We start from the raw sequence: 14,983 nt of genomic DNA on the forward strand, positions 1-14,983 counted from the left end.
ACTGGAAGAGTCCCTGCCCCAAAAAGTCCTTTCTGTCTGCCCAGCGCAGCTCAGCCTTTACCTCCTCTTAACTCAGCACATCCTGCTCCCTAGGTATTGGCGTCCCCATCATGCTGGCTTACGTCTACGGCGTGGTGCCGATCTCACTGTGCCGAGGCGGTGGCTGTGGAGTCAGCACTGCCAACGGCAAAGGTGTGAAAATCGAGTTTGATGAAGATGATGGACCCATCACAGGTAATGTGGCAACTGCTGAAGGGAAGGGGGTGGACCAAGACCCTGGGATGAAACGGTAGGGGGTCCTAACATTTCCCAAACCTGAACACCTGCATTTAGAAGCAGTTTATTTGCTTCGGTCTCCTGGTGATCAGCTGTGTAGCTCTCGAAGGAGGATCTCGTCCTTTCCTTGCCCTGGATGAGGGAGGGAGGCAGTCTGCGATGAGGCACGTGCTGCCTGCTGGCTGGCCCCCAGCTCTGCCCAGCGTCTGCTGATGCTGGTTCCTGTGCTCTTCTTCCCTGCAGTGGCTGATGCCTGGCGAGCCCTGAAGAACCCCAGCATCGGCGAAAGCAGCATTGAGGGGCTCACCAGCGTGCTGAGCACCAGCGGCAGCCCCACTGATGGGCTCAGCGTGATGCAGGGCAACTACAGCGAGACGGCCAGCTTCGCCGCCCTCTCGGGTGGCACCCTGAGCGGTGGTGTCCTCTCGGGAGGCAAGGGGAAGTACAGCAGGTAACTGAACACATGGGCCCAGCGAGGAAAAGGTAGAAGCTCCCAAGGTTTGTGTTGGTTGAGCAGGTTTAGTTCGAGGAGCTCTCCAGGACTGCGAGGGGTCCGTCTTTGACCTGGGAGTTGTGTCCTAGTGGTTTTGCATCTTGGTCTGTTGGAGAGTAACCAGTCCCAACAGGTCAGGCTACTTCTGGAGTCAGTGCTAGGCTGGCTCTTGCAAGGAGGACAAAATAAATTTCTGTCCCTACCGAGCTCCTTAAAACTGCAGAGCTGTGATGCTTCGGGTTAATTGGGAACAGCGCGGAGATGCTTGCGTGGCCTGCTTGAAGACCTTCCAGTCCTCTTATCCCAGCCTAGAGGCTTTGATGCTTCCTGTTCTCCAGTGGCCTCTAGCAAGCAGGGTCACTGCTTTCCAAGTCAGGAGGTTACACCACAGTTTTCCTCTCCGCTTGCCTGTGAGTCAGTTTGCTGGGTAATTAGAGACACGTGTTGATATGGCAGCCAGTGTATAATCACGGCTGTGTGCTCGGCTCGTGAAAATCAGTTCTTAGCAGGAATTGCATGAGTCATCGATACAAACACAACTTCGCTTTCGTCATGGAAAACAGAATGGGTTTACCTAAATGGAGCCAGAAATGGGCCTAAATGAGAGGAACTGTTGGGGTTAAACTCTGTCATGCCAAGCTGTGCCAGCACAGAGGGTCTCTTGCATTCCCGTGACGAACAGTGACCGCTTGGTGCCCCTTGGGGACCATCTAAAGCATTTCTGAGGAATCCTCTTTTTTCCTGCAGGCTGGAAGTTCAGGCAGATGTCCAGAAGGAGATTTTCCCCAAAGACTCGGTCAGCTTGGGGGCTATCAGTGACAACGCCAGCACTCGAGCCATGGCTGGTTCTATCATCAGCTCCTACAACCCCCAGGACAGGTAGGAGGACTTGCAGTGGTGAGAGGAGTGTTGGTAACGGGTGTCCTGGAAAAAATCTGTGCTCTGTGAGGTGCTGCTGTGGGTGGTGGGGTGGTGGTGGTGGTTGCACCAGCCCATTGTTCTGCAGCTGGCAAGCGGGTTGGGCCTTTTACTAGCACAGGAGGACGACTGGGGCCAGTGTGGGAGCAGCCTCCATGTGTAGTGTGGTGGCTGAGGAGGGGATCTGCAGCACAGGGCCCTCAAGGTCTGTTCCTGGCTGCTCACAGGGACTCTGGTGCTTTCCCAGTTCAGTTCAGCTCACAGCCTGGGGATGATCTTGGCTGCTGGAGGAGAGCAGCGAGCGCTGTTGTTTCCCAGATGCTGTGGCGTGATGAGCAGCATCTTCTTCATGTCTAGGAAGTGTGATCCTCCCAGTACAGCGATGCGGTGCCTGGTGGTGACCCGGTGGAACCCAGTCACTGTACCCAGTAACGTGAGGGTGCTTGTTTCTGCAGGGAGTGCAATAACATGGAGATTCAGGTGGACATTGAAGCCAAACCAAGTCACTACCAGCTGGCCAGCGGCAGCAGTACAGAGGACTCTCTGCATGTCCATACCCAAATGGCAGAGAATGAGGAGGAGGAGGACGAGGACGAGGAGGAAGAGGATGGTGGGCAGGAGCAGATGTGCAAACACCAAAGCTGTGAGCAAAAGGACTGCATTGCCAGCAAAACCTGGGACATCACCCTGGCCCAGCCTGAGAGCATACGGAGTGACCTGGAGAGCTCCGACAGTCAGTCGGACGACGTGCCAGACATTACCTCGGATGAATGCGACTCCCCTCACTCTCAGACTGCAGCAGCCTGCCCACAGACCCCCAAAGCTAGAGGTGCCGAGAGCCCAAGTGCCCACCTGAGCCACTGTGCCCAAGCCGAGGGCTGCAGGCTGGATGAAATAGTCAAACTGGAGTGCATCGAAGCCAGAGTATGAGTTGGCCCTCTCCTGCTGAAGAGCACACTCACCGTCATTGCATCTTTCGGGGCTGAGTTGTGTCCGTGTTGGCTTCTGTTTGCGATTCTCCAGCTGGCTCCCCAGCCTCGCCTCGGGGAGTTACTGTTTCTTACATGACAAAAAAGAAAAAGGAAAGAAAAAAAAAATCCCCTGCCCTCTTTTTGTTTTAATTTATTGGTTCAAGCTCTGTGAGGTGTGTAAGAGTGTAAATATGTACGTGTGTCTGTACGTCTGCAAAAACATCCTAAGGGACTATTTGAATAAAGACTCTGGTTGTCATTCGACTCGCATCCAGCTCATCCTTGCAAAGATGCACGGTGACATCCTCTGGCTGCCTTTGCCCCTTGCTCAAGGATTTGTAAACACTGCCCTAGCCAAAGGCATGGGGAAAATGAGGGCACCTCCTCTTCTGCCTCTATGAAGTGAGGTGTGGCAGCCTTGTTCTGTCTGCAGCGGCGATGGGGACAGGGCATGTGCTCAGACCTGCTGTGTCCTGGAGCCGTTGAAGGGAGAGGTCTCCCGTCTCCCCCCTCCCTGTGCAGCAGAGCTGTGTGCAAGTTAAAAGAGGGCAAGGATGGGGACTAACGCTGCGCTGAGCCGAATTCCCAGCGCTGCTGGGTGTAAGGGATCTAAGGAGACCCAGGGCTGGGCTGGCGGCTCAGGCAGGGTATTGGGGACAAGTATCTGAGCCTCTGCCTGGACCAAGCCCTTCCCCAGACCAGTCCCAGGAGCCAGAGCTGCGTCGCCGTCCCTGTAATTAATATTTTTGCTGCCTCACATCTGCAATGAGCTTTGCAGAGAGCATTGCTTGGCAAGGATCTCCCACAAGTGAGGGAGGGCTCCCCAGAACACTCCCAGCATGAGCAGACCTGGGTGGCTCTTCCCACAGCCGCCTCAGCAAGCCATTGTCCCCAGCCCCTCTCAGCCTCTTGCTGTCACATAACTTCCCTGGAAGCTTCATCAGGGCAATTGCCACCAAACCGGCTCCTCTGAGTCACCACTCGGGAAATCAGCCCCAGCCCTGAGCCCTCTGCTTTTCCCTTTGGCTGCAAGTCAATCCCTGGCACTGACGCTGCTGGTCTCTGCCCAGTGGTCCGGCAGCATCCCACCCCACGGGGCTGCTCCATCCCAGCCCCCCTCAGCCCGTGGCCTTGGACCTGGCTGGCTGGATCCCAGCCTGCTGCCATCGCTTCTGGACCAACCTGAGTGTGCTGGGGAGGTGGAGGCAGCGGGATGGATGGAGAAGGGGATGAGACAGCGTGGCGTGGCATGTTGGCACCACGCAGCGTGCCACGGCATGGCCACCAGCTCGGCAGCAAGGGGGGCGAGGGGTGGGGACAGGGCTGTGCTTCCCCTGGGCAGATGCAGGCGGAGGTGGAGTTAGCCCTTTGCTCATCCTAGGGAGCTGGTCCGACAGGAATTGAAGTAGCAGTGGGGTGCAGCACGCAAGCAGCTCCGGTGGCCTTGTCCTCATCCCAGTTGGTCCCAGCTCTGGTCCTGCCCAGCCATGTGGGAGCCCAATGGATCCGGGGCTGAAGGCCTGGGGGCATCGAGGGGTGCTGAGGGCCTGATCCTGTCCCAGTGACGATGTGTCAAGTGGGTGAGTCTGGGTCCGGCGCGGTGATTGCGACAGGAGGGTGTCCCAGCCCTACGTGCGGCTCCCCTCTCCTGCGGGGGAAACTGAGGCAGGGAGGGAGGGGAGCTGGGGGGCTGGGACGGGGTTGGGGACAGAGCAGGGCTGAGCACTCAAGTGGAGTGACGGTGGGTGCTTGAAGAGAGCGGCCCTGGGGTGGGTTCTGCGGGGGGGAACAGCCCCGCTGCTGCTGCTGTCACTCCTCAAAGCGTCGGGTGCCGATACCCAGCTGCTGTTCGCGGGCAGCTGCTCTCCCCGGAGCTTCTGCATCGCTGCAGGGGGCCCCAGCCCTTCCCAGCCCCACGGGGGATGCCTGGCCCCACGGCTGCTGGCCCCACACCGCCACCCTGGTCCTAGGAGAGCCGGCCGGAGCGGTGGTTTGCTTACGTGGGCTGCCACCACATCACCTGCCTTGTCCCCTGCCAGCACGGAGCACGTCCTATAGGGCTGTCCCCAAAGCCTGTGCTAAGCACGGTGCAAGGGCAGGAGGGACAGCTGGGTGCTGGCCACCCCACACCGTGCAGCCCCCTTACCCAGCCCTGCTCCCCCCTCCGTCCCAGGCCACCTCGATCCCAGCAGCCACCAAAGGGTCCTCATGAAAACTGGCCTCATCCTCCTCATCATCGGGCACCTCAACTTCATCGCTGGTGCCCTGGTCCACGGCACTGTCCTCCGCTTCGTGGTTGACCCCCGGGATGCCATTTCCCTGCAGTATGTCATCGCCAACGCTGCCTCCGTCATCTCCGCGCTGCTGGTACCACGGGGTGCAGGGTAGGGAGGCACGGGGGGGCATGGGGGGCATCTGGGGTGGATGCAGATGTGTGTAGGGTGGGCAGGAGGTGGGATGTGGGAGGATGCGAGATGGATGTGCTGTGGATGCTGGGTGGGCAGGAGGTGGGATGCGGGAGGATGCAGGATGGACGTGCTGTGGATGCAGGGTGGGCAGGAGGATGCGGGAAGGTGCTGTGGATGCAGGGTGGGCAGGAGGTGGGGTGCAGGATGGACACTGCTCTGTCTCCCCTTCCCTGCTCTAAATAAGCCTTTCTAGCCCCAAACGAGGTGGGATAAATGCACAGGGACTAGTTGGAGATGCAGCACTGCCCCCTGCCATGCCGAATTGGCCAGATGGGCTTTCAGGAACAATGTCAACAAGGAAAGGGGACTGATGTCCCCAGGGCAGGCAGGCGCTGTGCTCACTGACCTCCCTGCGCTTCCTCACAGACCATCTCCTGCGGAATAGCTGCCCTCATGCTGTCCCGCTGCCTCGCCCCCACCACCCTGGTAAGCACCCCCGGCCCCGCAGCCCCTCGCCCAGCACCCAGCAGGCTGCGGCCAGCCCACGGAGCATGCACAGCCACCACGTCCCCTCGCTCTGGGGAAGGGAGCCTGGACAGGCGGCTGTGCACGGCCCTGGCTCGCTGCGCTGCTTCTTCTCTCCCCTCCTGCAGAAATGGGCAGTTTTCGCCCTGAGCACCAGCAGCAGCCTGGGCTGCCTGTCCTGCCTGCTGGGGCTGGCTGTCTCCATCGGGCTGACACTGGGCACGCAGGGTCGGGCGCTGCTGGCCCCCTGCCCCATCGCTGGCATTGCCCTGGTCTCCCGCGAGTGCCCCTTTGATCCCACCCGCGTCTACGTGAGTCCCCAGTGGGCCGTGGGCTGTGGGTGCCCGCGCTGGGGATGGGGAGGATGTGTGGGGACCTGACGCCCCGTGTCCCCGCAGAGCTCCACGCTGTGCCTCTGGGCCATCTCCCTCCTGCTCGACTCGATGGAGATCATCTTCAGCATCCGCTGCCTCCTGCTCACCGTTGACCTCCTCCACCTCGGCTGCTGCTGCCACGGGGCGCACCGGAGGAAGGTGACGCCTGGTCCCCAGGCTCAGCACCGACCCACTTCCATGCAGGGCTGGGATGGACCTGGCTGGGCTCGGGAGCACCCGGGTGGGGGTAAGATTTGGCAACCTGAAGGTCTCATCCCCCCACTCTCGTTCTCATCATCCCCTCTGCCTTGCAGGTCTCCTTGCAGGCAGCCCCTGCGGAGAGCCCGGACGCTGGGCAGTGCCTGGGTTTGCTGAGGCTGGACAGTGTGGAAACTGCCTGGCTCTGAGCGGGACCCAAGGGGTGACCCCACGGATGTGCCCCTGCCAGCCCTGCACCGTCCCAGCGCCCACACAGGCCCATGACAGGACCCAGCTGCCCCCCAGCCTGGCTACTGGGCGAACGCATCACCTGGACACCACCAGCCAAGACACATGAGCCCATCCCTGTGGCCTCGGGCCATCTGGGGCTGCAGTGAGAGAGGCAACCGGGCTGGCTCCAGACCCTGCAGGGAGAAGCTTTCCCCTCGGCGTCCACGGCCCCTTTCCAACTGCTGATTGCACTGACACAAATTTTATTCTGCAGGTATTAAAAGACCAGAAGCGTGTCCCCTCCCTGCGGCCCCTGCCCGTGTGCCGGCCATGGGGAAGGGGCTGGCCCGGCCCCATGACCGTGGCAGTGTGTGCACGTGTGGGGGGTGCTGAGGGGGCCCCCAAGCCACCGGGTCTTTGTCCCCTAGGCCATGTCCCCACGCCTGCTGGAGATGCAGCGGTGGCTTTGCTGCCAGCCTTTCCCACCGGGCTGGGTTGTTCCCCTGCTCCGAGCCCCCAGTGCTGGGGGGGGACCATCCTCGCTCAGGGCAGACCCTGCCTCCATCCTTCCCCCAGTCAAGCCAGTGCGGGAGCCCCGTGGTGATGGGGACTGTCCCCCCTCAGCTCCCCCTTGCCCCAGCCTCAGTTGGGCTCCAGCTCTCTCCCCGCAAGGGGCCACGGGGTCACAGTGGTGGGGACCACGGGGACCGGGCAAGGGACAGCGGCAGTGGCCAGCTGCAGGGTCAGGGGGTGATGTGGGGCTGTGGGGGGCTGCGGGGGTCCACGGGGCTCAGAACTGCGTGGCGCCGCTGGGGTCGCACTGCAGCAGGCGCACGATGGACGGGTCGCTCTTGGCACCTTTGATGAACTCCTCCAGCGAGAGCTTGCCTGCAGGGGGGACACACAGCTCAGCCACCCGGTCCTGGCTGGGCAAATGGGACCAGACACCTCCTGGCACACACCTGGACACCCACCCACCCAGGATGAGCACCCCTGGGCTCTGCTCCCTGGGCTGGGGGAGCACACCGAGCCCCTCCGGCTGCTGGGGCTCCCCCCGGCCACGCTGGCAGACGTGAGCCATTTAATCAGCGTGCGTGCGGCTCCTTCTAAGACCCCCGGATTTAGCCATGAGACCTTTCCCTTAATCCCCTCCATCTCCTCTCATTTACCGTCATTATTAGTATCCATCTGTCGGAAGATTTTTTCCGTTCTTTTCTCCGGAGTCGATTCATCTTCAGGCATGTTCATCACAGAGGAGACCATTTTGTAGATGGCCTGGGAGAGGGAGATGGGGACCAGGGTGGGTGCAAGGTGGGCGCCTGCCATCACCCACCTGAGATGGGGGATGGAGCTCTGGGCTTTGCCGCCCTGGTGTTGTTTAACACCCTCCCCACGCCGTCAGGCTACGGGAGCTTTAGCTCCCAGCACAGCCGGGGTGGATGCAAGCAGCAGCCCCAAGGAACCAACCCGGCTGGAGCTGCTCCTGCAGGGAGGAGATGCCCACTGAGATGCCACCACCATGGCCTCACGAGCCACCTTCTGATGGCAATGCCACCAGGCTGCAGTTTGGGCAAGGAGAACATCTCCTGTCGGTTTGCCAACAACCCATCCCTCTGCCCCAGGCTGCTCGGGGACAGCAGCTGTGCACCCAGCCCCCCCCCAGCAGCACGTGAGGGGTGGGACCAGCGGGGAGACCCCCAAGATGGGGTAACAAAGGGGTGTCCCCAGGACAGGGAAGGACCAAGGGATGCCCTGGGACAGACTGATCACTGCAGCCGCAGAGCTCAGCACGTGGCTCTGCAGACAGCAGCAGGCTCCATCCCTGGCACTGTCAAGCCCTGTACCTGGGGTAACACAGGGTGCATGTCCCCAGCCCGGGGGGGGGACGGCCACCATGACACCAGGGTGACACACAGGACCACACACAAGGAGCCGCAGCAGGGTGAGGAGCCCGGTACCTGCACGATCTCCAGCATCTCCTCCCGACTGATGTAGCCGTTGCCGTCCAGGTCATACATGCTGAAGGCCCACATGAGCTTCTGCTCCAGCTTCCCGCGGGAGGTGACGCTCAGGGCGATGATGAACTCTCGGAAGTCGATGGTGCCATCGCCGTTGGTGTCGAAGGTGCGGAAGACATGCTCAGCGAACTTGGAGGCGTCACCGTAGGGGAAGAAGTTGGCATAGATCTTCTTGAACTCCTCCACGTTGAGGATGCCCGAGGGACAGTCCTTCAGGAAACCCTTGTACCAGCCCTGCAGCTCCAGGTCGGAGAACTCGGTGTTTTCCCGCAGGTCCTGGAGCATCTCAGGGCGCAGTTTGCTGTTCTGCTTCCCCATGCCGCTGGGATGTGCCGGCTGTCCAGGGGGATGAGCGCTGCAGCAGGGCAGGCACCTGGCCCGGCTTTGGGGGGTCCCTCTGTGCTACAGGAGGGGAGAGGGACAAGGCAGTGCTTCCTGGCAGACCCCGGACACCCGGGCGGACACCGATATGGTCCCCTCCATCCCCGCTGTCCTCTCTGAGCCGTCGGGGCCAGCCCCAGGGACCACCCAGCGCAGGGCAGCGCCATCCCCCTCGCGTTTGCGTAATAAACCCTTATAGCTCATTTGCATAATATATAGGTGATATATAGCTGGCATCAAGGGGGCAGAGCAGCCTGGAGGAGGGGAAGGGGATGGATTTGGCCGCCGCAGGGCACTGGCTGGGGTCTGGGTCCAGCCCAGCTTTGGGGCTGGACAGATTTGGGTCAGCTCCCTTGGAGGGAGGGTTATTTTCAGCTCCTCCACTGCCTCCGTTAATATTTGATGCCTCCAGCAGGCACTGGAGCCCCGGGAAGGACCAGGGGCTGCAGGGCTCTGCTCGGGGGGAGCCCCCTCCCTGTTTCCTTCCTTCCCTCCCCACATCCCTGGGGGATCCAGTGCACCCCATCCTGCCAGGGTCACCCCTGTGCAGCGCAGAGGGGCCAGGGGGAGGTCAGGGTGGGTGCCCAGAATCTGGCCACACACCCCAGGTCCCCATGCCAGGGGCTTTGGGGGGACCTTGACCTGCTGTCCCCACCCCAGGCTGTGTTGTGACCCCTGTGTGGGGAGAGGATGGGCTCGAGGGACTTCAATGGGTCCATGGGTGCCTGGAGCACCCAACTGTCTTATCCAAAGTAAGGAGGGGCCCCAGCACCCCTAAAGCCCCCATCCTTTGGGATCGCAAAGCAAGCAGTACTCCCCCAAGAGGAGCAGCCCAGTAGGGCGGGACCCCCCCAGTTACAGGGGGCTGGGACCCCACAGTGTCTCTCCATCACACACACACCCAGCTCCATCCCTGCTCCAGCAGCCAGAGGATCTGTGTGTCCCCACCCCACACAGGGGTCCCCAGCCAGGGCCCCCCAGGGCTGGCACGACCCCCAGCCCCACTGCCCGGGGCAGCTCTGGGAGGGGAGCCTCCGGGGGGGTTCAGCACCCTACGAGGGGTTTGCAAGGACAACCCCCCCCCCCCGAGCGGGCGTCTCCAGAAGGGTGGTTGGGCTCCCCCGGGGAAGATGCTCCTGGGGTGGGAGGGGGTTACAGGGGATTCCTCCCAAACCGGGCACCGCCGGAGAAAGGGGGGCTGCCGGGGACACACCCAAGGGAAGGTCCCCCGGGGGGGGGGGATCACCAGGCACCCCCCGGCAAGATGCGGCGGGGCGGGGGAGGGGGGCTCTGCAGCCGCCGGCGGGGAGCGACGTGCCGGAGGCTGGCTCCGTGCCCGTGCCCTGGTCTCCCCGGTTCCCCAGTGCCCCCTCCGGCCTCCCCCTCGCCCCCCACCCCCGGTCCCCCCCCTCCCCGCCTGCTCCTACCTGCCCGGGGAAGAGCCGCCGCCGCCGCCGTGCGCCAGCGCAGCCCGGGAGCGCCCGCCGGTAGTGCCCGCCGCAGCGCCGGGCTGCGGGGGGGCACCGGGGGCACCGGCGCGGGGGGGCACCGGGGGCAGCCCCCCGGGACCCTCCCCAGCCGCCCCGGGGCACCGCGCACACCCCCACCCCCACCCCTCGGGACACTGCCCCGTGCAGCGCCCTGCGGTGGGGCTTGGGGCGCAGCCCCCCGTCCCCCGGCAGCTTTGGGGGCGAGGGGAGACCTTTCCTGCACCAGCAAGGGCTGGGGCGGTGCTGGGAGCACTGGGAGGTCCTGGGGCACTGGGAGCACCAGGAGCACCGGGAGCACCAGGAGGTCTTGGGGCACCGGGAGCACTGGGAGTACTGAGGGCACTGGGAGGTCCTGGGGCACTGGGAGCATCAGCAGGTCTCAGGGCACTGGGAGCCCTGGGAGTATGGGGAGCACTAAAGGCACCGCGTGGTTTTGTGGCACCGAGAGCACTGGGAGGTCCTGGGGCACTGGGAGCACCAGAAGCACCAGGAGCAACAGGAGGTCTTGGGGCAGTGGGACCGCTGGGAGTACTGGGAGCACTGAGGGCACCGGGAGGTCCTGGGGCACTGGGAGCACCAGGAGCACTGGGAACACCAGGAGGTCTTGAGGCACTGGTAGCACAGGGAGCACCAGGAGGTTTTGGGGCACTGGGAGCACTGGGAGCACCAGCAGCACACCACTGTGGCTGTGTCAGGACACCAACCAGGCGAGGGTCCGGGGTGGGGTCTCCAAGGGCTCTGTTATGGATGTCATCTGTCCCTTCGGCAGGGTGCCATCCTGTCCGGCTGTGCGGGGGTGGGATGAGAGAGCACAAGGGTGTGTAAAAACACACCGGCACATCCCTGCGCCCGCACTGAACTGGGGATCACCCTCCCCATGCGCCGTCCCTGCCACCACCCCTGCCTGTCCCCATCCCATCCCCCCAGAGAGAGCCACTGCCCCAGGACACGGGCCAGGGTGGTCCCTGCAGGGGCAGAGAGAGCCAGGGGCCGCAGGGGTCCCCCCCATGTGCCTAGGGCATCCTGGGGGCTCAGGCACAGGCTTGGCCGTCACCTGACTGCTGGCCTAGGAAGGTGCCAAGCCAGGCATTTTGGGGCTAGAAGGGGACATTTTGGGCTGAGGGTCCCCAGCACGCAGCCGGCGCCGATGCCCCGTAGCATCACAACATCCTCAGTCATTCCAGGAGCTGGATGGAACAAAGCAGCTTTCGGCAGCTGCTCCGAGCACCGGGAAAAGGCTCCGGTGGAGACAGATGCTCGCTATAAGGAGGTGCCATTCCCAGCAGGTTTTCCTGTGTCCCTGCACCAGCTCCCTCCGTTTGCAAAGCCCGGGATTGTTCGGCAATACCGTGGGGAGCAGATGGCAGGGGCAGATGGGAGGAAGAGGCACTCTTCTCCCAATTACACAAATAAACATACATAAAGTGATTAAACCCACAGGACCATCACTGGTCTGGGGGGCACAGGGAAGGGGCTGGGGTGGCTGCTGCGGAACAGGGAGCTGGGGGGAAGGACCACTTGAAAGACCCAGGATGGGGTTAATTCATCCCAAAATCTGCTGGGCGAGGAGATCAGTGAGGCTGGTGCCTGTTGAGGGACACTTGGCACCTCCAGGCCTAAACCATCAGCCTGAAGCAGGAGATGGGGATCGGCCAAAATCCACGGGCACGTTTTGAGACACCAGTGGGCAGTGCCTGACCGAATTGCCGACGGGCCAGCAAGGGGACACAGCCCAGCCCATGGTGCTGGCCCATGAGGACCACAGGGACCTCATTGTACTGCCGGAACGAGCAGTTATTAGCAATAAAGACAATATTGGTCCCTCATTGTGTTTTTTCTCCTTTTTTAATAGCCTCATGGTGGTACCGTTGCATTGCCTGTTGCTGGAGGACTCGAGAGGACCAGAGACCTGCGCAGGCTCCTTCCTGCCCTTCACCTGCACCTTTCGGTGCTGAGCGTCCTCCTGGGTGCTGCTGTCTCCCCGACAGTTCTTCCTCACCCTCCACATCGCAGCAGCTGTGTCCATGCCCCAGCCTGGCCGAGGGACTGGTGGCTCCACAGGGCTGGGAACCCTCCACAGAGTATGGGCAGGGGTTTCGTGTAGGACCAGCATGGAGCCCAAGGAGTGTTTTGGGAATGTGATTGGGCTGGAAACAAAGGAACTGGTGATGGGAGCTGCTGCGGTGGGGTGTTCCCCCATCCTGTGTGAGAGAGATGTTTGGAGAGGGATGGGGACTGGAACTGGGGCCTTGGGGTGAAAGGAAGGTGGGGGGAAAGGAGAGATTTGGGGCTGGAGCCGGGCACCCCCTGTGCCAGGCGATGCCCCCCAGTGCAGCGGTGCTGGGGCTGGGGGAAAGCGTGGGGCCCCAAGGTGGGGGTGCCATTTCCCCTCTGATAATCTTCATATCTATTTTAATCTGCATGAGTGGCAGAGGGCACAACTGACGCAGGCTGATTTGAAATCATCCCATTTCCGACTCAAACCCGGCCCTAAACCCACCTAATCCCCACGCTGGAAGGGATTGCAGGAGGGAGAGAGAGGATAATACGGGGTGCGGGGGGCACAAGCAGGGTCGTACTCTGCCATCAAACACCAAATGGTTTACAGGGTCCCTGGGGCTGGGAGCAAATGACCCGCCCATCCCATCCCATCCCACCCCATCCCATCCCATCCCATCCCATCCCATCCCATCCCATCCCATCCCATCCCACCCCACCCCATCCCATCCCATCCCACCCCATCCCATCCCATCCCATCCCATCCCATCCCACCCCATCCCATCCCGTCCCACCCCATCCCACCCCATCCCACCCCATCCCATCCCACCCCACCCCACCCCATCCCACCCCATCCCATCCCACCCCACCCCATCCCACCCCATCCCACCCCACCCCATCCCACCCCATCCCATCCCATCCCACACCATCCCATCCCACCCCACCCCATCCCACCCCATCCCATCCCATCCCCTCCGGCTCCCACATCCTCCACCCCAAAGCCTGGTGGGTTTTTGGAGCACTGCCCTCTCCATCACCCCTTCGTCCTCGAGCAGGGCCAGGCGCCATGGCTTGTGCTCCCACCCATCGACCTGGGGGATCAGCCATGTCATGGGGAGCGGGACCATCTCCCGGGGATGCCAGGGCCCCAGAACAGCCGGGGCAGGGAGCGGGGCTGGCTCCCGCTGGCCCCAGCCTTGCAGCCAAGCTGGGGGCAGAGATGCTGCCAGGAGGATGCTGCGACAGCCGCAGGTGCTGCTGCGATGCCTTCCCTGCTGCTGGCGGGGAGAGACGTGGGGTGCTGGCAATGCCCTGGCTGGGAGATTCCCCCTCCTCTTCCTCCTCCTCCTTCTCCTTCTCCTGCTCGAAGGGATTTCTGTGGGAACTTCCTTGCGTTGTCATAGCAGCTGTGAAGCTCCATCTTCGCTGCAGCAGGGATGGGGCTGCAGGGCAGACCCTCCCCTGGAGGGGGGACATCCCTGTGTCCCTGTGCCCCGCTGCAGGAGTACACGGCTCCCTGGGGTGCACAGCTACACACACGTGTGCACGCAGAGCATGTGTTGGCTTTGGCATGGCCCTGGCTGCTGTCACCAAGCTGGTGGGGCTCAGCCATGCCCTGGTGGGGCTCAGCCATGCCCTGGTGGGGCTCAGCCATGCCCGGGGAGCCCAGGGCTCAGCACACACGGGGCATTCAGAGCCTTTGGTGATTTGGGCTCCAGCATCCCAGTCTTGCCAGCCCCACATGCCTATGGGAGCATCCTCATGTGCACCCACACAGCCGGGGTGGCACAGAGGGAGCTCAGGCATGGCCGGGGTGGCTGTGGGTGCCCTACCACCACGTCCTAAGGAGGGTTAGCACCCAGCAGACAAACAGGCATCATCCCTGCCGCCTGCTGGGGTATTGGGATGAGCTGGGAGGGGAGAGGGCAAAGCAAGAGGGGTCCAACCCCTGGCTGTGCCAGCAAAGCCCACCAAGGTCTCCCCAAGACCCTGCAGACCCCTCCTGTGGGCCCACGCTGACCCCAGAGCTTGTCCCTGTCCCCACGCTGTGCACGGCCCTGCGGAGGACACGGTGAAGGTAAGCGGAGCCGCAGCAGGGGCGCAGGGCAGGGGCTGCAGGAATAGCCGAGGATTAAAAGCAAATGCCCAGATAATGAGGATCTTTGGTAAAAAGCCCATTTGTATAATGTAAATCTCTAATAGGCTTCCTGGAATACAAAGCCCTTTGTGATGCCCGATCTCATCTGGATCAGGAGCCGCTCGCGCGCCCGCTAAAGCTTGACTTAGCACCATGGGGGTGCAGGGATGTTTCATAACGCAGCGGCTCCATCCCACATCCCCACGTCCCCGCGATGCCCACGGTGCCGCCCTGAAGCACGTACAGCGCCCCTGGCTCGGGCAGCCAAGGTCAGGGCTCCTGGGGACACGTGTCCTGGTCCCTGTGGGGCACCTGGCTGTTGGCACCTGGACACGTGTGTTCAGCAGTGCCGTGACACGGAGCTGGGAGGTCTTTTGGGGTGCAGTTTGGGCACAAGCGGCTGTATAAATGGGCCCGGGGGCGTTTGGGGGGGCTGTCGGGGGGGGCCGCGGGCAGCTTGGTGCCCCAGCTGTCTGTGCCACCTTCCCCCGGCAGTGCCTGCAGAAATGCAAAACCTCGAAGGGTGTCCCCACCGTGGAGGCAGTTTGTCACCAAGCCCGGAGGG

The 14,983-nt window shown here is 62.5% G+C and overlaps 3 protein-coding genes across 4 annotated transcripts in view; 2 read left to right on the forward strand and 1 right to left on the reverse strand.

The window, feature by feature from the left end:
- RNF19B (ring finger protein 19B) overlaps positions 1-2,922 on the forward strand; it is a 28,324-nt gene extending 25,402 nt beyond the window's left edge. For both annotated transcript variants that reach the window (XM_037378647.1, XM_037378648.1), the window contains exons 7-10: positions 94-234; positions 520-727; positions 1,517-1,648; positions 2,143-2,922. In XM_037378647.1, the coding sequence (XP_037234544.1) occupies positions 94-234; positions 520-727; positions 1,517-1,648; positions 2,143-2,617 (956 nt within the window). In that variant the 3' untranslated portion in view covers positions 2,618-2,922. The remainder of the gene's footprint in view (positions 1-93; positions 235-519; positions 728-1,516; positions 1,649-2,142) is intronic.
- Positions 2,923-4,225: 1,303 nt separating this feature from the next.
- TMEM54 (transmembrane protein 54) lies at positions 4,226-6,519 on the forward strand. Its single transcript, XM_037380075.1, has 5 exons — positions 4,226-4,238; positions 4,742-5,025; positions 5,493-5,552; positions 5,720-5,902; positions 5,990-6,519. Exons 1-5 carry the CDS (start codon positions 4,226-4,228, stop codon positions 6,338-6,340), a joined length of 891 nt encoding a protein of 296 aa, XP_037235972.1. The 3' UTR covers positions 6,341-6,519.
- A 121-nt stretch (positions 6,520-6,640) lies between these two features.
- On the reverse strand, positions 6,641-10,288 carry HPCA (hippocalcin). The gene is made up of 4 exons (XM_037378665.1): positions 10,221-10,288; positions 8,353-8,814; positions 7,564-7,669; positions 6,641-7,282 (listed from the first exon to the last, which is right to left on the reverse strand). The coding sequence occupies exons 2-4, from the start codon at positions 8,728-8,730 to the stop codon at positions 7,185-7,187; spliced, it is 582 nt and encodes a 193-aa protein (XP_037234562.1). The 5' UTR covers positions 8,731-8,814; positions 10,221-10,288; the 3' UTR covers positions 6,641-7,184.
- Between the last annotated feature and the right edge of the window lie 4,695 nt (positions 10,289-14,983).

This window comes from Falco rusticolus, chromosome 3 (genome assembly GCF_015220075.1).
Source record: "Falco rusticolus isolate bFalRus1 chromosome 3, bFalRus1.pri, whole genome shotgun sequence".
In the NCBI taxonomy this organism is placed as follows: domain Eukaryota; kingdom Metazoa; phylum Chordata; class Aves; order Falconiformes; family Falconidae; genus Falco; species Falco rusticolus.

Coding starts and splice junctions, on each gene's coding strand:
- HPCA (XM_037378665.1), bottom strand. CDS start 8,730: ATGGGGAAGCAGAACAGCAAACTGCGCCCTGAGATGCTCCAGGACCTG. Junction 7,670..8,352: donor AGATGCTGGAGATCGTGCAG/GTACCGGGCTCC, acceptor TCCCTCTCCCAG/GCCATCTACAAAATGGTCTC. Junction 7,283..7,563: donor GATGGATACTAATAATGACG/GTAAATGAGAGG, acceptor TCCCCCCTGCAG/GCAAGCTCTCGCTGGAGGAG.
- TMEM54 (XM_037380075.1), top strand. Junction 5,553..5,719: donor GCCTCGCCCCCACCACCCTG/GTAAGCACCCCC, acceptor CCCCTCCTGCAG/AAATGGGCAGTTTTCGCCCT. Junction 5,903..5,989: donor TTGATCCCACCCGCGTCTAC/GTGAGTCCCCAG, acceptor GTGTCCCCGCAG/AGCTCCACGCTGTGCCTCTG.